At 41.0% G+C, this 24,935-nt stretch overlaps 1 protein-coding gene across 1 annotated transcript in view; it reads right to left on the reverse strand.

The window, feature by feature from the left end:
* ctnna2 (catenin (cadherin-associated protein), alpha 2) overlaps positions 1-24,935 on the reverse strand; it is a 376,545-nt gene that overhangs the window by 238,166 nt on the left and 113,444 nt on the right. Inside the window, exon 7 of the mRNA XM_079999605.1 lies at positions 5,583-5,786. Within this exon, the coding sequence (XP_079855731.1) occupies positions 5,583-5,786 (204 nt within the window). The remainder of the gene's footprint in view (positions 1-5,582; positions 5,787-24,935) is intronic.

Here is a 24,935-nt window from a genome sequence, read left to right on the forward strand (position 1 = left end):
TAGACGCTGCAGAGTCTGCCTTGACCCGAGCCAGTAATGCATTACTCGGCGGATCAATTGATAGATTGGCCCTGTCGCAGCTGCCGTAACTAAATCAGCCCCGACTGATGATTCAGCACCAGTCGGGGAGCCGGGCCGGCTGTCACCAATCACAGATCACCAGCAGCAGGGACAGGTATGGACATTCGCCTGTCACTTAAACCTAATTTATTAACAGCTATCACATTGATTAACCTTGTGCTGTGGTTGGAGCTTTCTGTAAAAATAAGGCAAGGTAGGTAGAAATGAAAACAACATAATGTTTCCTTATTCTCTTATTGGGTTAAGTCTGCCAGCTTTGTCAATGAGGAAGTAGGTGACAATTTAGAGAACTTGCCCGGGATAACTGGGATCACTGGGATCCCCAGAGGGATTTGCTAGGGAGTTGAAGGTGTTAGCAGATTCCTCTGAATAAGGTTTGTTTGCTTTTTTTCTCCGCAAATCACTTGCAATCCGCCCAAATATATCTTCCATTGTTTAAAGAAGGTGGTGGAGAAATAAATGGGTGGAGGTGGTGTGGTGGATGGTATCACAATCTGTCGTCATGCGTTGTATCTTTAATGGCACAGTACTGTACACACAACATATACACACACACTGATATTTTATAACAGAAACAAAACAAAAAAAAGAGTTAAACTTGGTGAGTCATTCGGCTGGCTGCCAATTAGCAGTATGTGTCAGTGATGAGAGGTCTGACAATTAGCACTTTGATAAGTGAGTTTTCAAAGCAACATGAGCCAACTAACAGAGTTGCAAAGAGGCCCAATACTTGGTGCCGCAACTGCAGCAGCATCACCACAAAAACTGCAGAATGACTGTGTGTGAATGTAAAACGCTATGGCAGATAAGACAAATATGGACAAACTGTGTCACAAAGAGACTCACAAGTTTGAAGGAGCTCGCAAATTGAGGCCATCCGGAAAATAGAACGGCACTTAACAGAATAGTGAATGAATGCAACAGTGTAAGGAAGCTGACCTGGAGTAAGGAACACAAAACCTGGACCCTTGAACAATGTACAAAGAAATGAGGGTCTGATGAGTAAACTTTCACCCTATTTCCTATATCCAGAAGGGTTTATGTTTGGAGAAAGCCAAAGGATTCCTTCAAGGCCAATGAGGCTATGAGGCCATTTTACAGGGCTAGATGCACCTTAAGGTGCAAGCATTGTTACCTCATGATGATCCATGATGCCAAGATTGAAATCCCATACATACTGCAAAACGTAATTCAAGAGTGACGCTTTGGTGTTTAACACGAAGATGCAGCCAACAACCAAACATGGTCTATCACTGAACTTTTCTAGGAAGTGCTGGAGAGAAGAGTGACAACATTCCGAGAAGGATTGCAGCTGTTCTAAAGGCAAAGAGGTACTAATACTACTACTAGTACTAGCTACTTAGGCTTGGGCAAATTTACGATTAAATCGTCTTTCGCCGATCGACTCCATTGATCGAGGCTGACATTGATGACGACGTTTTTTGTTTTTCTTTATCCACCAGGAAAAATCAGAGCACTGAAATGGTGTAAGTCTAGTTAACCGTGTTCTGAACCTGGAGCGGAGAGGAGAGAGGGCAGAGGGAGAGAGAGAGTGGAGGCTCTCGCCCTCAGAGCTGTCGAGTAACCACATGCGATCAGACCTCACTTCCCCGCTCTACAGTCCCATACAGAGACTTTCATCGGGGCTGGCGCGGGCCGGAGGCAGGCCTGGCCGGGCCAGCTCGGCTCTTCCTATAGGCAAGATAGAGGGCTGCCTGGGGCGCCATCCTGCAGAGGGGGCGCGGAGAGGGAGCGATGGGAGCACATTGTGCGCACCTGTCTCCCCCTCCGACGGTACAGATGATGCACACGCTCGCGATGCGTGCGCCAGCAACGGGGTGCCCTGCGATCGGCGCGCCAGAACAGTGTTATTTGACGTCTCCTTATGGAATGAAACGTGTGGGTATGGAACGAAACTGTGCGTAGTGGAGACACTTTCTCCGTGATTCTCTCCTCAATCATCCCCTTTCCATGGGTTATGCGCAGAAAATAATCGTATCGACTCTACAAGTCCTGCCCCGTTCCACTGTGCCCCGTCCGCATGCTGTTTTTAGTTGTTTTATCGTGAGGAATGGGGAACGGCAGAGCGGAGTTGCTCTCCACCATCGGGGCGCACGGAGAGCCGCGTTTGCGTCCGTGTCCGGACAATTCACACATTCACAAATATATTTCACAAAATATATTTCTATTGCTATGAACCGCAAACCACCTGCACCCCCCGCCCCGATAAATTTGTATATTGGCCATCGCTGCCGCCAAGCCATCAGCGATTGGAATTTTGCATGATCACCCAAGCCTAGCGCTACGCTTTATTAGGTCCTTAATATTAATGTATTGCTTTGTGTTTCCTTTATTTTGAGCTTGAAAAAATTGCTAACAACTGTAAAGATCCATTTTAAATACTTCCCCAAGCGTCCAACAATGGCCTTTACATTGGCGTTGTTGAGGGGAGCATAGTTGTTGAATCAGTGCCGTAAAGTGACTTTTTTTTTTTCTTCTTTTTTGGGGCTCAGTGTTTCACTCGATGTTTTCTAATAGAATGGCCAAGGGCTGTCCAGTCTCCCAGCTGTAGCCTCTGAAACACAACTCATGGGCCAAACGAAGCAAAGCAAAATGGCTTTAGTAAGGAGAAAGAGAGACAAAAGCTTTCTTGTAGCAGGAGTGGACTAAAGGGCTTCTGAATATTCACAAACCGGCATGGAAGAACGATTTGAAACTTTTCAAGAGGAATTCAATGAGAATTCAACACCATAATGATAGTTCAAGGTGGTGGCCGAATCTCTATTTAATTGTGCTTTATTATATATATTTTTTAACTTATTTCTCTTCCATTTCAGCCAGAAAGAGCTGAAGTCCTGAAACGACATCAAAGAGTTCCAGGACTTCCAGGCGTGTTTGCGGGTTCTCTAATGACTACATTAAGCTTGGAACAATAGATTGTGTCCCAAAGTTTTGCGGTACAAACATGAACCATGGAGCTGAAAAATTGATTGTGATATCAACTGAATGCACACATTTTTCTGGTACATACTTCATGGTACGTACTGGTAAGTACACACATACTGTAGCCGTGTCGCCTGCCACTCGCCACTCGAGAGGCTTTTTCAGGGCCCTCTGACACAGAGACACAGGGGATGGTGTTGAAACATACTGTACCAGTTTTGGAACAAGCCTGGAGCAGATGGAAACATGTCATGACAAGGCCTCCTCTGTGCGTGTGTGTGTGTGTCTGGGTGGGGGGGTGATTTAACCTGTGCTTGTTGATTGCTCAGATGAGGAACAGGCGTACAACCACCCCTGATCCCGGGCCCAATCAACTAGACCCAGGACAGGTGTGGCTGCTTAAACCGCACCGACCCCACACCACACATACTGTACTAGAGGGCAAAATTACCAATCCGGTTTTATCTGTTTGGCATTGACAATGATGCCACAGAAATACACTAAAGAGCCCAAAACCATAGGTTGCCATCGAGGTTAATTAGGACCTGGATGTATAACCTTAAGTACTGCCATAGAGTTATATGACAGAGGCAGGGAAATGGATTAATTGAAATACACAAAAAGATCCAAATGTCAATACCACCTGTTAAATTCTAAATAACTTCTCACCTCTTAGAGTCAACAGGCCAAAGATATTGACGCATTGTAATTCAGAATTAATTGAAATTGTTTTATTAAGAGACACATCTGCTTTTAGAAGCGGATTTATTTCATAAATAAGATTGTATTATTCATTAAAACTGTGTACAAAAGAAAAAACTAATAAGAAAAGCTGTATAAGATCTTTTTCTAGGTTAAATCGTTGTACTTGAATTAATTGCTTTTGCTAACGCAGAAGGAATAGAGAAGGAATCATCTTCAGTCATAATTTATTTCCCTTCAAACTTTGTTTAAAATAGAGACTGTATCGAACGGTGAACCCTGTTCTGTCTATCGTACCAAAGCTGAATGTCACATTGTTACACCCCAACTCGATATTTATATTTAGTGTTCATTTAATGCGACAATAAAGACAGCAACTGGTTTTCTGAGACTAATAATCTAACAAGAATGTTATTGAGCTAGATGTAAAGTCACAAGCACACTCACAAACACAAACACACACAGGCCCACGCACACACACAGGAAAACAGGTTTGTAACCGTAGGCAGCGCACCAGTAAGCACCACTCGCACCATGTTGTTATGAAAGCAGAGAGGCTGTAATCTGATAAAGAGCTTCATCTGAAATGACCTTCTTGTTTCTAGACTATTGTACAGAACACAGCAACACACATTAGATTACTGGGAAGGAGGTCATTGATTATCGCATAAGGCCTTTTGCCAGCAGGAGAATTGATATTGTAGGAATCGATAGACAGCAGACTTCCCAATGAAAGGCTTAATGGCCACAAATGACACCCAATACATGGCTGAACAGCATGAGCTACTTGATAATACACTTGATTAAATGTTCTTCAACATGTCATTACAGTCAGCCATGAGAAGTGAAAAATAGGAACAGAAAAATGTGTAACAGATCATTCTGGGTTGACATTCTACAGATAAAGTTCCCAAAGAGCTTCAGCCATTTTGATACCTCCCCATGCTCCTGTCAGCCATTTGTCCCTTGGACATTTTCGTATTCCCAAATTTGTTAAAAGCAGTGATATCAACGGTCCACCCTAAGATAACAAGATCAGTTTGAAAAGTGTGTAAATGACCTTCTCGAGTCCTATTGATGGCTATAAAGCCTGGCAAAAGGTGCAGGGTCAAAGCGGGAGAGAGGAAAAGACCTTAGCTCACACTGGACCTCAGCACACCCTCGATGCAAGGTAATTCAGACGTGGCTTCTTCAGGAATAAATTAACACCTGCACAGGCTACAACAATTGAAAAATGAAGAACCAGAGAAGGTGCCTCCATTTCCGTTGGCTCAGACTTGGATGAACTAGCTCTCGTCATTCAGTGAAACACAGGAGGACAATACGGCCGCCCTGCATCCTGCAGTAACTCACTGCTTCAGTCAAGGCTATTAGCGGGTTATCTAAGCAGCCAGGCTGGCCCGCTAACTGTCCCATAGCGGTAGTTACAGACTGTAGCTTTTGCAGTGATGTATCTAAGGCTGCGAAGCCTAAAAAAAGTGTCACACACGGAACATTACTGTTTCCGTGTCAGCCATGCGCAACAGACGATGGATCTCATCAGGGAGAGACCCGCAAAATTCCCTCCTCTGAACGTCTCTCTTAGCGCTAACGTCAAAGTGCAGTCCTTATTACACACAAACAATAAAAGAGTTTTTCTTTTATCGGAAGAGCTTCAAGTGGAAGCCTGGAATGGGTCCCACACTTAAGGTACCTTTGGATGTACAGTATATATATATTTTAAAGATTATTATAGATTCAACGAATGTACATGAAGGAGATTGTGGGTTTCAGAGCCTTTTATCCGACAAGAAATCGTGAGAATGTGAACATGAGAATGCAAGTGCCTGTGCCAATTTGTATGACGTGAAACTTACATTGTTCATGTATTCACTCAGCAGGTCCTGGAGAGCCTGTCGAACAGCGTTGCACTCGGCCACGATGCGCTCGCGGCGATCGTCACGTGTGCAGGACGAGTCGGCCATGAGCGCAGCCCCGCTGATGATACTCTCCAAGCGCTCCTCCAGAGAGGGCCGGAAACGCGCCTCGCTAAAAGTCAGCGGGTCCAGGATGATCTTGTTCTGCGGAGACGAAACAAGAGCAGGAACAGTCAGAACGATACCACAGCAAGACCAAACAGAAATACAAATCAACCTAATTGTATGCACTGTTCAAGTTCATAAATATGGATAGTTGTGCTTTTTTATAGATTTCACCTGAAAGGGTTCAACATTAACTCACTACTAAAGAGTCATTAATTCATGGAGTAAGTCAGCCTTTTAAAATTGAGACAAACAAATCAAGTGTAACAACTATGAATATCACGCACTTTAGCTAGAAAAGAGAAACGTCTATTGTGGCCACTAAACATGCGCAAATAACACAAAAAACAACTGTCTAATTTTCACAGCAGCCGCAAACGGTGAAATGCACCGCTAACTGCGCTGCCACCAGCGTTTCCGTTATCCGGTTTGACCGGGAAACCTGTTGAAGTTCGACATATTTAAATCTCTCTGGTCATAATGTCCGGTGGAAAATAATTCCCTCGAAGCAAAACTTGAATTATTTATTTATTTGTTTGTTTGTTTATTCAGTTCTTTATAAACCCTTATCAGTCCCACAACAGGGAAATTCGCAGTTAGTGCTGGGCGACAAAAAAATACCGATATATATTGCCATATTTTTTTTCTTGATGTCAAAATAAAACACATCATCATTTAGATCAAAAATTCCGCAGATCCGTTCATTTCTGCATTCGTCAAGTTGCAACAGAAAGCCAATCAGTTTGGACGATCAAAAGCTGACCGTTCCCCCCAACCAATCACGTTTGTCGATATAGAAATAAGCCCTTGCCCACTGGTTGCGCTGTAAACACACAGACACACAGAGCGGAGACGGAGCACAGTGTCTAAAACTCGGAGGAGAAGCATGAAAGATGGTGTATCGTTGACAACAGGGCCACATACATAAATAGTTTGGTGCTTTTAAGTTCCGACCCAAAGCAGATGGTTGATATCCATTGTGTTGTAAGTTCTGTTGACGAGAGGTCCCGACGGAGACGGACAAGGCCACAAACTACTTTAATATTAAATTAGACCTACTCCCCATATTTATTTTGTTTTTGACTCATCAAAATGTTATATAAGTGAAATGTTAATTAAAGCAGCTGCATTTGTAACTCGTTGTTCACAAACGGAAATTATTTGATTTCAAGTTTAATATTTTTGATTTTTATTTAATTTTAAAACAGCGTTAACTGACAGGACTTATATCATTTCAAATGTCTACATGCCTTCATGATTTCATTCATCAATTATTTTTAAGCTCAATAAACACAGGTCATATTTGACCGGAATCTCTTCCATTTGTGCAGGACAGAAACCTTCCAGGACACATGGACCAGCACCAATTTGTTCTAACGGAAACTCTGGCTCCCACGCAAATAGTGTCTCTTTGCGCTGTGCTTGGGCAGAATGACAATTAAATCGTCAATCAGCACTTGACTCCATCGATCACCAATTGACATTAAGGACAGATGATTCTTTTTTAACCGGCAGAAAAAATCCAAGCATTGAAACAGTGTACAGTGTAAGTGCAGTTCACCGTGTTCTGAATCTGATCACGGGAGCGACAGAGAGAGGGGGCAGAGAGCGAGAGCCGCTCTCGCCCTCTCCGCTCAGAGCTGTTTTGAGCCTCTTTCACACATAGTTTCTGGTAAATTACAGGGATAACCTTACCGGAACCGCGAGTGAGTTTCACTATTCACACATGCAGCTAAATTCACAAACATTTCTGTCTAGCGCCTTTCCCACACATGCCATGATAATGCCAGAATAGATGGGGCAAGGGACAGTCCAGCAGTCCAGAAGTCACGAGTCACGAGTTAGATTCATGGGATCTTTCATCACTCTCTTTGCGTCACAGGGCTTCGTGAGACCCTTCTGTGTATTTACACGCCAACGTCCGTAGTGGAAGAGGTATCAAAGAATTGCAATTGTCATTACTGTATTTACTATGCCACATGGATATGCCACATTGCTATTAGCTGTCGCAATCCATAATTTGTGACTTCACCCCACAATGTATTTGATATTAATAAGAGAAAATAACAGGCTTCTATGATTCAAAAAAGCAGAAAAAAATATATAATATTGTCACTGAAACCATATTCCCTCGGCATGGCATCAATATCTGATGCTAGGGTTGGCATGTATGACATTACATGACATGAAATTAAAAAATGGCTTTATCTTTCTGTTATACCATGATATAACTTTACATTTTGGGACATTCATCCTGGGGTGTATAGATTTGTATATTTACTTAAAATTTTATGCCTTGAGGTATAATATTTGCAACCAAGAAATAAAGTATATTTTGCTCTTTTACACTCCTGTTAGAGCTGCATTCCGCTGACCCACTAAGGTGAGTCTGAATAAAGGAGGTAGATTTGTTTAGGATTGTGTAAAGGTTGCATCAACCAGCAATGGCCAACACATGACAAGTTGAGCTTGAGATAGCGAGTGTAATAGACCTTAACAAAGAGCAGGGAACATATTTGGCAGTGCCCAGGGCGGCAGAAGGTTCAAGGCAATCTGTCTGAGGTGGTAGCCAGAGGCGAGCGGAATGGAGGTGACCTTCAAAGTTAACTCTGCAGCCTCGCTAAGTGCCAGCTCAAATCTTCCTCCACTTTATAGGCCCATTCAGCACAATGTGGGTTCCAGGGATGTGACACCCCTTCACACAAACTAACCCCATCCATTCACACACACACACACACACACACACACACACACACACACACACACACACACACACACACACACACACACACACACACACACACACACACACACACACACACGCACACAAACATCCATACATGAATTAACACGCACACAAACAGACACACACGCACGTTATTGAAGTTGCTACAAAATATATATTTTTATGATCTCTACTGTAGCAGGTAAAAATTACCATATTGATGGTGGTGATCTTGTGTTTTACGGCATACTATAAATATGCCGTTCACAGCAGTTTGCAGTGTGTTGGGATTTTTGGCGGAAAAGTCATGCTGGGCTCACTGCAATTATATATAAAGACTGGCACTCTGCCCTCGACTTATTAAAAAAAGTGTTTAGGTGTGATAACTGTTAACATAGAGTTGCCCACGCTAGTTTTAGCATTCCAAAAAAGATATTCACACAGTTAATCAGGTCAAATTTACTGTTTCTTTACTGAGAAGCAATATTTAATATAAATGACCTCAATACAGAGCCGAGAACACCTTTGGCAGCAGAAGGCTCAAGGCAATCTGTCTGCGCTAGCAGCCATATTTAATGCAATATTAATCTCAAATTGGATGTTGTTCTAGTAACAACACTTCCTTGTCTTTCCGCCGAGGAAGACTCTGTTGATGCATTAATGATTCTTTATCTATGCAGGATTAAGGAGACATGCAATGCCCCACTCCAGAAGAATTATGATTTTACAGTTGTTTTAGTCAAATTTAAAATTTCTTTCTCCACCTCATTGCAATTCAAGCAATTTAATTGAAACAACCACTCACTCGTTTTTAAAGTCTCCATCTTAAACCCTTACTTCCTGTTTGATTTGAAAATAAGTCAATGAATGGGAAATAGTGGTGTACTGTCTGAGTGACTTGCAATGCATGATAGGCTTGGGATGCCATATAATAAGGAAAAATCTACGTTTTGGCCTCTCGACAACCATTGAAATTCGGGGGAAGGGTGACAGTTTGTCAAATGCTGCACAATAACATGTAGGGTAACAGTGTATGCAGACAGAACCTACTTTCTTAGCAGTAGCATCCTGGACTGAGGTAGGTGATATAAGAACATAATTCCAGTTGTAAAGATGTGGAACATAAAAAATATCTCTCTCACGTACACACACACACACACACACACATATATATATATATATATATTGTCATCCACTGCATTACTTTCTCCTCCTGCAGGAAGATCTCCAGTGCCGCCTTGATCAGATTTTTACAATGAGAGCCCCTGCTCTGCCGGCACACTTCAAATCAGAACAACTAGGGCCACTTTGGCTTTTTCAAGGCAGGAAAATTGTATGGAAATTCAATAGACTCCACAGGCTAAAATCCTTTAGTACAAAAATATCCAATTTCCAGCATAACTCTCAAACTCTGTCCATAAATATAAATAGGTTTGGAGTGCTTAAGAATATAAATATTGTTTCTTGCCTTGGGTTCCACAGGCACAGTGAGCATGTGGTGTTCCAAGAACCGGACAGATCAATTTGATTTGAAATTTTGGTCACTATTTGCAGCTCATTACAAAGACATTGGATCTCAACTCCTTGAAATCACAGTTATTGCAGGTCAAATTACAGGTCAAATCAATTAATAGGATAGCAAACAAAAGTGCAGAAAACCTGGTAAAATAACAGATTATAAACATATAAAATTATATAACATTCATGTCTAAAAGCAGATCTGCTGTGGAGATTTATTTGTAGAACATATTAAGCCATAACCCTGTCATTTCTTGACAGAAAAACAATTGGAAAAAGGTAGTAGTCTCCAAGGATGTCGATAGATTTACAGGATCTGACCAGTAAACTCTTTACTACAGAACTTCTGGAATCCACAAAATGATAAAGCAGACATATAGCTCAGCTTGTGCTAAAAAAAAAGGGCTTCATCCATCGGAGTGAAGAAACTTTTAGGTGCTAACCAAACGGCAGAGCTGTATGTACAGCAAAATGGCAACACACACGACTCCATGGGGTTAATTTGTAGTCTTAGATGAAAATAACTGTGAGCAGCTCGAAAAAAGGGAGCTGTGGGTCACAGACGTGCTAATAGAGTAAGCAAAAAGCATAGACCAGCTGCATGTTGTGCCCTATAACACTGCTGAGTTCATGACAGAATAGGTAAGTTGGGTTGGCATGCAAGGTATTGCATTGGAAGCAGCAGCTTTGAAGTAACTCAAGGGCTTGAAGGACATGAATGTACAATAATCCTTTGCCATGTTGTGTTTATACCAAGGTTGTCTCACAACTCACTCAAATTAAGCTGGTGAATTGGTCTCAGAATGTCTTGACTGACATTGACTGTCACACTCACATTTTGAATTTCCGTTGATAACGTTACATTACAAAATTTTGGATCTCGTCTCATTTTATATCTGATAGAGGAATTGGTAACAACCTTAAAATTCAAATATGATCTGACTTTCTAAGAAAAAGTGGTTTTCCTTTGTGACGTATACATAATATGGGTAAATTGTAAAGAACAATATTATTTTGGTATGTTTTATTATTAATATCATGTGTTTTAGCTAGAGTAAAATTGATCCATATCTGAATGACAAAATGTCACTGGTCCCCCATTTTGTCATTCTTGTGGAGTGGCAATGCTTTTGTTTATGTCAAGTGCATCACAAATTAGGGCTTTAGGAAGGCAAAAATGAAAATAAGACAGAAAAGACACAATACACAATACACAAAGGATCTCAACAGGGCAAGATACAGGGAAGAAAAGAAGATGAAGGGGAAAGTGAGCAGTTTCCCTGAGGACCCTGCTCAATTGTTATTCCACGCAGGATGCCGGATTGCTATTATCTGAGGGAGTTGGGAATAGGCAAAGTAAAAAAAGTAAAAGTAAAAGTAGTGAATGTTGGGTTGACAAAGGTTGAAGGGTTCTCAAAGTAATTGGAGGTGGCTGAATTCATCCTGGGAACAGATTGTCAGGGTGACTGATAGTTTTCGTTTCCTCTATGCCCTCAGTGTTGAAATCAATTACAATGCGTTATTCTTTAACTTTATTACACATTTTGAGTTGTAGATTTGTGGTGTTAAACCATCCAGCAACCAGGAGGGTACAGTTTAGCATACATCTTTGCATTGATTATATTGTTTCCTTTATTTTTCCTTGGAGATATAACTTAAGAATGTATTAAAGAAAAGAGCATCAATAAATCAAACCAAAAGAATTGAATCATAAATGGAAAGTGTGAATGCTATGGTTGCAAAAGAGCCTCATAGGCAACCGTTTACAGGTATACTATTATATTTCAAGTTGAAACACCTCCAGAATCTTTTGAACAAAGGGCAAATGAATTATGTCGATGTCCAAGTAACCTGAAGTAATACAGAGTGATAATTCGGGTTCATTTGTATAGTTCTTCATGAAGTCTTAAAGGCCATTTCTACCACACGTGAGAGAAAGTTTGATGTTGACAGCACCGACAGACATTCAGCCGTCAGACGGGTAAAGGCTGCAGAAAAAGGGTTTCTGGAACTGTACCTCACAAGGTCTCTGTGCACACTGCCAAAATCTCAAGTGTGTGTTTTGCATATCTGTAGTTTGTGGTGTGATCTTGTGCATCAGAACAGAAAAGTATCATGGGGAGGTCCTCACCCAACACAAAGATAAAACAAAGAACAAAACAGCAGAAGCATAGATACAGAAAATGGAACAGACTTGCAGAAGAGATTCACTGATGCAAACATTTGTATGAATCCTCTTTGAAGCACGAGAAGTAATCTTTGTTCTTTGGTTCCTTTTCATTTTGGTTTGGTAAAAGTAGCTCTGCCCTTTAGCGCACACCATAACGTTATGTAAGTATTTTGGCGGAAACCTTTTCAAAACATTTACACACAGCATTTGCTCAGGTTCACACATTCATAAACACAGACACAAGTCTGGCGTGGGGATGGTGTGGTTTGAGCAGCCACATCTGTCCTCGGTCTAGGTAATTGGGGCCCGGGATCAGTGTGGCTATATACCTGTTACTCATTCACTGGTCAAACGGGCAACAGGTAAAACCCCCATCCCCACACAGACACACACACACACAGGATAGGATCCATTGTCATGAAATGCTGTCCATCTGCTCCGGGGCTTGTTCCACCTAACCCACTCGTTACAATAAACGTATGAGTCTGCTCTCTGACCTCCACCTTCTTCTACCTTCCCCTCCCCCTCCTTACCTGTCCCATTAGCCCAACCCTATTCACCTGCGCACACAGCTGTTCCAGATCTGTAATCTAACCCCTATATAAGCCTCTCTCACCAGTCACTCATTGCCAGTTGGTCTTTGACGCTTGCACCAGACTCTCCAGCGTTCTCCGGACTGATTCCCCGCTACCGACTCTGCCTCGCTCCGACCACGTATCCTGCCTGCCACTCCGCCTGTCTTCTGTCTGCGCTCCTCGTTATCGAACCTGCCTGTCCCCGACGATGTATCCTGCCTGCCCCCTGCCTGTCTTCCGCCTGCTCTACAAATAAAAGACATTACCAAATATCCCTGCCTGTCTTTGTGCTGCAATTGGGTCCTAACCACACCCGTTACATCTGCAACCCCATTGTCTGTGTCTCTGCGCCAGAGGGCCCTAAAAACGCCACTAGGGTGGTGTTAGGCAGGCAAAACTGCCACAATAAGTTTCTCACCAAAAGGGAAGAAACCTTAAGAAAGCGACTCAAGAGAACATGGCTTAACATGTAACATGTGTGAAGTGGGCAAAAATGCCTGACAAATAACAACAGGAAACAGTCAGGGATAGAGTCCAAAAAGTGGAGTCGGGCTATTTGACAGATCTCCATAATACCTGCGTTAATGCACTGGTTGGTTTGTACATACTAAAGATGTGAAAATGTAAATGTGCATGACCTTTACAACTGCATTTGCACAAAATGATATTCCCTTACACCAACTGTAAATAATCAAGGAAATAAATAACCCTGCCCTTCAAAGACCACAGACAGCGCAATGTGTTCGTATTATTGTATCACACATACAGTATATATACATATATATATATACAGTGTTTCCCATTTATTGATTTATTTGCGGCAGTCCGCCACAAAATCAACATTGACAGTCACATCCTGGTTTTTCTATTTTTTTTTTTTACTATTTAAAATGGGTAAAATCGTATTTAATTGGAGAGCTGTATGCAGTGCATTGATTCTCTCAGCCCCTACTTGCCCCTCTCTCGCTCTCTCTCACAAACACATTGACAATGGACCCGTCCGTGAATAGCCCCTCCTCTCCGTGTACAGTCTGAATCAAAACATGATCATGCATCATGTTTTAATAGAATTGGGTACCGAAACCCGCTACCACTATGGCACCTGTTCCTATATGATCGGTGTCTACCGGACCAAATCGCAATGCAGATTTCGGTGCCATGCCTGAGCTGCCGACTGAAATATCCACCCTCCAGTGCTCCAAAACCGGCACACACGCCTTCACTGACATTATCGTTTGGAGTGCACCACATGAAATCCTCTTTATTCCTGTGGTTGCAAAGCCAATCTGATAAGATAGGTGGGTCGTAAATGTTTTCACTACCGATAACGTCCAGCTCATACAAACAGTAAGTTATTTGTTAACATGTAACATGTGACAAGTATATGAAAATAAATTAAGGAAAAATTGGTTGAGTTCATAAAAAAATCTCTTAAATCGCCCCAATCAAAAAAAAAAAAAAGAATAATAAAAATAAATAGCCCCAGATCTATTCATCTGTCATTACCATCATGCATTAAAGCCCCTTTATTTTTTATTTTACTGACTTCCCTTATTGAACGAAACAGCACGTGCTCTGGGACCCCGGGTCAGCTACCACCACAAATAGAATCTAATTCTGTGGGAAACACTGATATATATACTTTTATTTATGTATGTTCATGAGATGTCTTTCCTGGAACTATCTTTGGTCTTTATGTGGTGTTTAAATGTGATTTAAAATGTTAAATGCTGGGAATCTAACAGATGAATGTGCTTGAGGAAGGTGGTTGTGATGTTTCCTCTAGTCGGTGAAATTAAAATTGCATGAGATTTTATTTGGGCTATATGAACAGTGACATGACAGAAAACGATTGGGAATGTTCTCTCCAGCAGCTAAAAAAAAATTAATCTGAGAACATGCAGAGATGCAGGAAATAGCAAGCATTACAACTTGCCTATATTACACTAGACCAATGTTTTGGCCAGTAACAGTGAGTTTATGGTCAGATATTCTTCAGTATACCAGAACCCACTTTAGCCAACCGCCAGTGAGAAAGAAGTAATGTCATGTAAGGCTATGTCAAAATATGCCTACCAGGATACTAATATTTGAGGGCAAATATCATGTCGAGGGGGAAGATCAAAAAACTCTTAGACGCAGAACTGTACTGCCTTTGGGGGGCTGTAACCCAGTGTTCAAGGGCTATTTGGTCATGACTAGTATGCTCTTTGACAAAGCTCCATCTACAATGGCTGAGAAGGATTATTAGTCACATCTTCCTCACTGATTGTTTAACCTAATGAATAGTGCCCAACAAAGGGTCAGGTTCAGTCCACTACTGTCACATAATGTAGGATTACAGTCAGAGTTCCCAAGGCAGTGTTTGTCATTTATTTTCATAAATAAATCAATTTTAAAGATTATACTCTATTTACAGTATATATATATATATATATATATATATATATATATATATATATATATAGATATATATATGTCTATACCTATAGTGGCAGTTCGGCCTGCCACATACCACCTCAGTGGCATTTTCAGGGCCCTCTGACACAGAGACAGGCGATGGTGTTGAAACATATTAGTTTATTGAAGAGAGTGGGCAAGATGGAAAAAGCCAAGGGCAGATGGAAACGCCATGGAACGTCATGCCAAGGGCTCCTCCCGTGTGTGTGTGGGAATGGGTGATTTAACCTGTGCTCGTTGATTGCTCTGACGGGCAGCAGGTTTACAGCCACCCCTGATCCTGGGCCCAATTAACTAGACCCAAGACAAGTGTGGCTGCTTAAATCACACCACCCCCACACACATGTGTGTATATTTTATATATATATATATATATATATATATATATATATATATATATATATATATAATATGAACATTTCATCAGGAAGACATTTTTCATATATTGGTTTTCCCAGATCCCAGATTACCACACACATCAGGAATTAAGGTTTACACAGCAGGATTGGATAGGTGACATAATATAATCATATAATCATGTGATCCATCATACATACGTAGGCATTATTTATGAAAACAAATGAATAAACACGGAATATTTGTCATCCCCACTTTCTCAGAGATAACGTAATCTATACTGTATATCTGCATAACTTTCCACTAGGGAGAAGCGACATCTGTGCTCAAGGAAAAATTATTATGAGTCGATGAAGATAAGGTTTTAATTCAAAATATGTATTCAAAAATGCAGGATAAAAAAACTAAACAAAATAAAAAAATTCAGGACACATGATTAGGAGAGTAGATCCAATAGGTTCCCAACTTTAGGGTTTCCAAGAAGGACACCTTAAAAGGGCGCCGCCAACCTCTCAATGCAGATGCAATTTTCGCAATAATGACTTTTATACTTTCACACCTTCAAATATTCTGCATATTGAATTGCAATTAGTTTAAACTAAAAAAATGTGATGTCAAAAATTAGCAGTCTGTATTATAGCTGTATGTCTTTTTTTTTGCACGTTGCAGAGCATCCACGCCATTCTGTATTCTGTGCAGATCATACAGTTTCACATTCCATGCACTTTGTCAGAAAGCGTTAAGATCAGTTCCAATGTAGTTAAAGTATATCAAAGAAAAACATGTCTCCTTTAAACCTGTGAGTTTGAACTCATTACGAGGTGGTCCGTGGATCCTGTGCCGAGATTAGATGGCATCAAATTTGATCTAAGGTATCTTTCATCTGTCAATAGGACACATAAAGACATTTATAAGACCCCATCATTTCACCTTTTTAAAGAAGACAGGCATTTTAATATTTTTATACTCTTTGAAGAATGGATCATACAAATGCTTGTACATTTTAACATGCTTTGGAATGTACTTGACCGAAATCCTGCCTAACTGCTTAATTCACCCGTGTTTCTGGTGTCTGTTGAGTAGTTGCTCTTAATGGGCTACGCAAACAGTTAATGTGGTTCTGCACTTTTTTTTTTCAGTAATGGTGATTGATGTGAGGTAAATTGTACCATGAAGTGTGGGAAGTGTGTAAGAATAGCACAAAATTAGGAAAATTTAATGAACACAAATGTCATAATGGAAAATTCCATTACCCATCTGAAATACTACTAGAAAATTGGAATCGGCTGAAAAACAAAGAGTTCCCAGAGAAAGAAGATGGTGTCACACGCTCCCTATACTCTTCATTTGGTTTCCTACGAGAGACTGGCACTTGGATTGTTTACCGCACACTTTTGTGTGTGCCCCTGAGCTAGGTACGCAATAATTGAAGGCATTGTGCACCCCGCTGCTGGGGCAGTTTTGACAAAGAAGTGGGAACAAAATGAACGAGCAAAGGATTTACCCACCGCTCCATACTTCAGTAGCTATTTAGGATTTGCAAAACACATGAAGTCATTCATTACTCCTGTGTCACTTTACTGTTGGAAGAATTGTCTTTGAAAGATTTAGGTCTGTGAATCGAGCTTCTCACTTGGTTGCCGCTTAATAATAATGACTGTAAAAGTAAAGATTGAAAATTGCTGTACAATACGAAAATTGCTGTACAATATGAATATGACAATGTCTCCATTAATAGAATATAATACAATAGAATATTAATAAACACTCCCAAGTTCTGAAAAAATAAATGAAATGACTAGAAGCATAACTATGGAAATTAAAGTTCTGGTTATAAACAACACAAGGCACAAGTCACCAGTTCAATCTTCTAACATTTTGCAACGAATGGTCTGCATGCTGTACAGTGAGACATTCATAGTCATTTATTCTATTTCCCTCCATCTGCCCAAGGCCAAAGGATGAGTATAAATGGTTAAATTGTCCTTTAAAGTGTCTGCAGCTACAGAATACATGCAACATATGCTGTACATTTTCAATGAAATGTCACATAAAAAAAGAGTCAGTAAAGTAGTGCTGAATAATTCAGGAGAAACAAAAAATAAAAGGGGTACTGGAGCAAAGAAAGCAGGAATAACAGAAATGAATAAGTAAAATAGTGCAGCCAGCAAGAAAACAAAGCTAAAAGGGCTGATATATCTGTAAACGTGTAACTGCATGCCACATTGAACTGTGTCCAGAATAAAAAACATTCCATAACTTTAAAACACCACCCCAACATGCTGCAAACTGTCTGCACATGACTCACTCTGAATGTTGATATTTTGATATGATGTTCTCATTTATGACCTATTTTTAATCTTTTTCTAGTTCCCTGTGGTGATAATCATGTAGAGAATTCCCTGCTATGGGGATGGGATGGACAGATGGATGGTATGGATACTGTAGAGACAAAAATTATAAAGCAAAAACAGGAGATGACAAAACCAAGAAGCAAAGGAAAAAATAAGGATTATCAAGTGTGTGTTTTTGTGTGTGTCTTAATGTGTGTTTATGTGTGTGTATGACTGTGTGTCACAGAATAAATGTGTATATGTCTGTTGATGTTAATGTATGAATGTGGGTATGAGTCTATCTATGAGTGCGTGTGTACTCGGGTTGCTCAGATGCTGATGAGGTAAACAGAGTCCTGAGTATACTGTGATCTTCATAAAGCTTGTTCAAATTGGTACAAAAACAAAACTAGAAAAACATATGTTAATGACAGCCCGACTTCAAACACATGCAGCCGCTGTCCCGGGTGTGAACGGGCGCATATTCTGTCAACAATCCCGCTCAATTCTCCAGATGTCTGCAGTATGTTTGAGGAATAATGCGACCCTCTCCAGCAACGTCTCCATGGCTTTGGCGGCAGCTGTCTCCTATGACTGCCGCGTCGAGATTGTTTGCTTGGGTACGAGTCAGGGAATAAAGGAAGACCGACAGAGAAGAGAGGCGCTGAACGTCGTCGTGCAAAATACAACTGGGATGCACTTGTGAAAACAGATGGATGTGCACAGCAGGAACTTCACAAATCCAGCAACCTGAGTTACCTGGGATTTACAGAACCATTAATGAATGAACCTCTGTTCTAGTGGCTTACACACAAAGGTTTGTATGGAAGGAGTTCCTGCAGCCAGTTCCTGTTAGCCGGAGCGGTTTTAATCTGTCAGTATTCGCTACACTAGCATTTGCAATCGCCATGCCCCCTTTCCGTGAAATAACACGGGTGCTTGCTTATCGATGTATATCATATCATTATGTATATCATTATTAATTCAGTGTAATAATGTCTTTATTAATAAAGTTAGTAATAATGTCCCCATTGTGAGAATGTGTATATCTGTATGTCTACGTCGCTTCCAGCTGTCACGTCAGTGCGTTACTTCATTGAATCATTCCCAACTTTACCTGATAACTTTACAGGTGCTTTTTGGATTACGGACTTTGGATTGTTACACTGTGATATCCTTACTATTTCTTGGCTTTTGACCCTCGCCTGAACTGTTCTTTCGGATTTTGGAACATGGACTTTGGCCTGGCAAGCGCTCTGCTAGCGCCAGTTAGCCTGTTAGCTTAACATATTGCTCGACTGAATCGATGCCCACCTCCTCGGACTATGAGAACTGTTTGTGCCTGGTCTACAGATTCAGCTCTTTAGAGAAAACATCCACAGCCTGCGTGAGGATGTGAAGAATGATGAACTATTTGTGCGTCTGACCTTAATTGCCAGCGCTCAGGCTAAGCACATCTCCTGTTCCATGTCGGCAGCTGTGATCGGACCGGACTTTGACGCCACTCTCCCTTGGCCCGGATCCATTCTCAATGTGGGTGAGTCGGGTCCATCTGACACCCCGTTGGCTGTGATAGAAGAGTCATGGCCCAAGTCCCGGACCTGCTCCACCCCAGAGCCCTAGACCCTGGTGGCGAGCGGTCGCTGGCAATGCGAGTGTTCTATGCCGTAGACTCTCCAGCTGGAGAACAGATTCCAAGCCCTGGAGCCCACAATTGATGTCAGGGATATGCGGGAGTTCCCTTTGGGGGGGATCACAGACCACCGTGGCATCGAGGGCACCTAGACGCTCACTTCCGCCCCCAGCTTCGTCTCCACTCCCGCCAGCCGCATCTCGACCACCGCCATCCTCCTTCTCCTCTGGTTCCATGCCTAGACGGTCCATCCAGCGGTCTGTCCATCGCCAAGAGAGGCATGCTCCCCTCCACCTTCTCTTCACGACAGAGGACCTCTGCCTTGCTCCTCTGTTGGTGCACACCCTGGGACATCCTCTGAGGCGGCTGCAGAAGACAACCGTGCTGGCTATTCCACCGTGCTAGTCGCTGGGTTATCCATGGTCCGTCATGTCCAGAAAAACAGGTGCCGCACTTCATACAAACAAGCAGTGCATTGTGTCTGGCCCACTGCCCTTCGTTTTGGCGACGTAAAGTTAAGCCGATTGCGGCAAATGGACATCTGGCTGAAGGGCTACTGCTGAAACAGAGGCATCCCCTACGTGGACAAATTCCTTTCGCCTTCTACAACAGACCGGAACTTTTTAAGTATGATCGCCTCCATCCATACAATGAAGGAGCCTATCTACTTTCCATAAACATTGGACTCAAAGTGCTATCCTGTAACAAACTCACCTCCTGAAGGTCAGTGACTCCCACACACCCATTCACTATACAGTCACCTCCTCCATCCCCTACTCCAGCAGCCCACTCAGCTCTCCTAAACGGGACTGCTATGCCTTCCACAATAACCACCATCATTTTCCTTTATAGACCTATGGTAGCACAATCTTTATCATGCCCCCTTAAGGCTAATCATAACAATATAATTTGAGTTCCTAAACAACCTCTGTTACCTCTGCTGCTGCTATCTGTAAACCTGTAAACTTGTCTTTTAAACATCAGATCTCTCAATAACAAATCCTTCTAATGTCAATGATTTTATTACTTTTAATAATTTGGATCTTTTTATCATCACATGGACCTGGTTAAGTCAGGGAGACTACAGTCTCTGCAGTCTATCTATAGAAAGGATTTTAAAACCACTCCCATTTCACATAGCAGTTATACATCATTTGAACATCATAGTTTTATGCTTAATTCTAAGGACATGGTTATCATTTTAATAATTTATGGACCGCCAAGACCGAATAATGTTTTTAACCAAGAATTTGCTGAGTTGTTATCTCATTTTATGTCAAATTATGACAAAATTATGATTTTAGGTGATTTTGACATGGCTGCCCCAGCCACACTTTCATTACTGATTTTATGGATGCTCTTGACTCTTTTAACCTCACTCAAGTGGTACGAGAACCTACACATTCTAAGAGACACACCCTTGACTTCAAACTGCACAGTGGTCTCAGCCCTGAAAACATTGAGCCAAAGGATATCTGTGTTTCCGATCACAAAGTAGTTTTATTCAGTGTGGTCTTATCCCAATGATTTTTTATCACTCACGGCAATCCTGTCCACCACTGTGTTTTAAACACTAGGTCAGCGAGTAGGTTTTGTGAGCTTTTCAATGCTGCCTTTAACTGCCATTTATCCAGATTTACATAGAGGAGCTCATCTCCCATTTGAATGACACGTGTCTGACTGTCCTGGTCACCCCATACAGGGACAAAAAGTAAAATAAAACATTGGAATGGAATTGGAAACAGAGTGGTTTAAACATTTTTTAGGGGATCCGGAAAGATGCTATGCACAATTATCAAAGGGCAGTCAAAGAAGCAAGCGCAGCTTTTTTCTCAAACCTAATTGTTGCAAACCATTCTAACCCCAGATTATTATTGAAGGTAATCTGTAAACGGTAAACGCTGTCATCACCCCCCGCCCGGTTTTGAAACTTTTTCGCAAAAAAAGTTGAGAATATAAGACAGGAAATGACAGCCCCTTACCAAGCCATACATGCTAGTAGGGTCATTGCCAGTTATTTTAGTAATTTGGAAACTGTCACCAAAAAACAAAGTGCAGCCTTGATATGATCCCCACCACATTTCTTAAAGAGGTTATTGGCACAATTGGACCCAGTTTATGATCTATTAGAAATAGCTCAATGGAAAAGGGCATTTTTCCTTCTGCTTTAAAACATGCTGTGGTCCACCCTCTTTTAAAGAAACCAAACCTTGACCCCTCTGTTCTTAACAATTGTAGGCCCATTTCGAAACTTCCATTTCTTTCAAAGGTTTTAGAGAAGGTGGTATCAACCCATCTGTTGCCTTTTATGTGTCATAATAACATCTTTGAGAAATTTCTGTCTTGTTTTAGAGCTTTACATAGCCCAAAAACTGTCCTCCTCAAAGTAACCAACGATATGCTTTCCGTGGCCAATGGGGGGGGGTAGTGCAATTTGAATTCTTTTAGATCTAAGTGCAGCCTTTGACACTGTAGATCACGCCGTTTCAATTGAACGTCTTAACAACTGGGTTGGCATCAAGGAGACAATCTATGTGCTGCCTCTTGGCCAAATTATCTAAAGATACAATGTCTGAATTCTTGAATTCTTGAATTCTTTTAGATCTAAGTGCAGCCTTTGACACTGTAGATCACAACGTTTTAATTGAACGTCTTAACAACTGGGTTGGCATCAAGGAGACAATCTATGTGCTGCCTTTTGGCCAAATTATCTAAAGATACAATGTCTTTTGTCATTGCTACGCAGACGACACATAGATATACCTTCCTCTGAGACCCGGTGCCCAAACAGCCTAGCTACTGTTCTAGATTGTCTCAATTATATCAACCGTTGGATGGCACAGAATTTTCTTCAACTCAATAATTCAAAATCAGAAATCATACTGTTCACTCCACCAAATTCTACCAGTCATTTTGAGAGTGGCCTTGGCACCCTGTCCACAAATATTAACTCTTGTTGCCAGAAACTTGGGAGTACTGTTTGACTCTGACACATACTTTGAATAACAAATTCAAAAGAATGCCCAGTCCTGCTTCCTTCAACTGAGAACCATTTCATGAATGGAACCAATACTATCACACAGCAACCTGGAAAAAAACTCCCTCCTTTCTGGCATCAACCAAAAGTCACACAGCAGCTCGGCTTCTCACCGGTTCCAAAAGATGACATCACATCACCCCAATCCTGGCCCCCTGTTGGCTCCCTGTTGGGTCCAAAATTGATTTTAAGATTTTACTCATCACTTTTAAAGCATGTCTGGACTCCAAGCTACATAACAGATATGTTGACCCCATATGAGCCAGTGTGCAGCCCTAGATCCTCAGGCGGGGCCCTCCTGGCTGTTCCAAAGTCTATACTTAAAACAAAAGTTGATTGTGCTTTCTCTGTAAGGGCCCCTCGACTTTGGAACGACCTGCCTGAGGCATTTTGGCTAGCAGAGTCAGCAACTTCTTTTGAGTCACTTCTCAAAACCAATTTTTATAGATTTGCTTTTATGTGATGTCGCCCCCTTTCTTTATCTATTTTATTTTTAACTTATTCATTCATTTATTTTCCTTTTATTTCTATGTATGATTATCAAATTGTATCTACTTTTGTTTTTTTTGTCTCTTTATCCACTTTTATAGATTCATTAATTAATTGAATTAATGTTTATTAATGTTCCCTTGCCTTTTAATTTGAAGATCTGAACACTGCTTTTATTTCTCTGTCAAAGCTCTTTGACAACTCTGTTTTTAAAGGTGCTATATAAATAAAGCTATTATTATTATAATAATAATAATAATAATTATTATTATTATTATTATTATTATTGTTGTTGTTGTTGTTATTATTTTTATTATTATGATTATTATTATTTTGATTGCAAGAGACGCCCTTCTGTTATTTTTGTTTAAAATACGATGCAATATGGTGTGTATGGTCTTGCATTACATGGAGAGGGGGGTGTGGGACCGAGAGTGGAGCAGCATTGGTGGGAACATATCACCAATGGAGCGTTATCTCACAGACTGGGTGCTGAACTTTCACATGCGGAAAGATCCTGTTGAGCACTTTAGTAACCTACACGGCCATCTCCAGTGCTAGCACAGCGATCAGGCATGTTTTTTTTTTATAACATTATACAACATTATACAACATTATAACATAGATAATAGAAATAGTATAAAGTGCTATATAGTGTCACATTGCTTGTGCCTATGATTTTCCCTGCTCTGTAAAAGCACAGCGGAAACATTGCAAGTTTATTTCTAGAAGTTACCTCATTCCCCCTGGGTTCACACTCCTTGACATCTCATTGCTTTTTTTCCGTTCTGTTGTTTTTTTTGGGGTGTTTTTTTTGCATCAATGCATTCCCCTATCTGGAAAAGCGAACGACAAATTGACGTTCCAATTCACAGTAGTTTCAATTGGAAGTTATTGTTTTGTTTCCTCGAGGCTCAGATGTATCAAAGCAGTATGGGTCTGTGCTGCCGCTTAGAGAGATGAGAAAGTGAATGTCTATCCTCTGCCTCTAAACGTGGTTTCTGTGGCCACCCCCCGAAGTATTACCAAAGTGATAGATAAGAGTTTGGGGGTATTTTTATTTTTTGAAGGTCAGTGGATTTTAACCTCTTTAGAAAAGTGGACAAAGGCAGTGAGTGAGGTATCCTACCTAGCAGGATAAACTTAAATAAAATCTAATGACATGAGTATGTGTGTGCAAAAAATGCTCAATGTGTTGATGAGTGAATTAAGATTTATAAATCATGCAGCAGCCTCATTGCCTAAACAGGTAATGGTGATTGGGAAGACAGCCCAGTCTCCTGGCTCCGGGATATGGAAGTGGACCAATACTTGGCTGCCAGACACCATTAAGAATGGGGTGTGGTTGGATCATAAGTTAAGGGTTTAAACATCACAGTTGTGTATATAAATTAGGGTTTCCCGTGGTTTGAGGCTCCCAATATAATTTTACATTGCACACAGGAGAACACAGTCAAATAATTATTTGATGAAATTAACTGTTCCAGATAACAAAAATATCAGTTAAATGTCTAATAATTCTGATATGAATGTGCTCAACCACATTTTTTAATGCGTGGCTAATTGTCATATGGCCACTTGACACCCTGCTGAATGGGGACTTGCCACCCTGCTGAATGGGGACTTGCCACCTTGCTGAATAGGGAAATTTCTGCATTGTTCTTGTGTTATGAGGGAATGTTGAACAGCGTCATCGACACACAACATCTTTTGTTTTTAAAAAAGCTTATATTTAACAGTAACAATATACATGTTTTAGAAAAGTGGAATTATTTAGGAGTTTAAAGGTGCGAACAACACAACAAAGGGAGAGTCTATCAATAAAATGAGTCTCTCTATATCAGCCTTGGCGTGTAATTTAATATATAAATGTGTGTATAACAAATATCTT

The sequence above is a fragment of the Zeus faber genome (assembly GCF_960531495.2).
Source record: "Zeus faber genome assembly, chromosome: 4".
Lineage (NCBI taxonomy): Eukaryota > Metazoa > Chordata > Actinopteri > Zeiformes > Zeidae > Zeus > Zeus faber.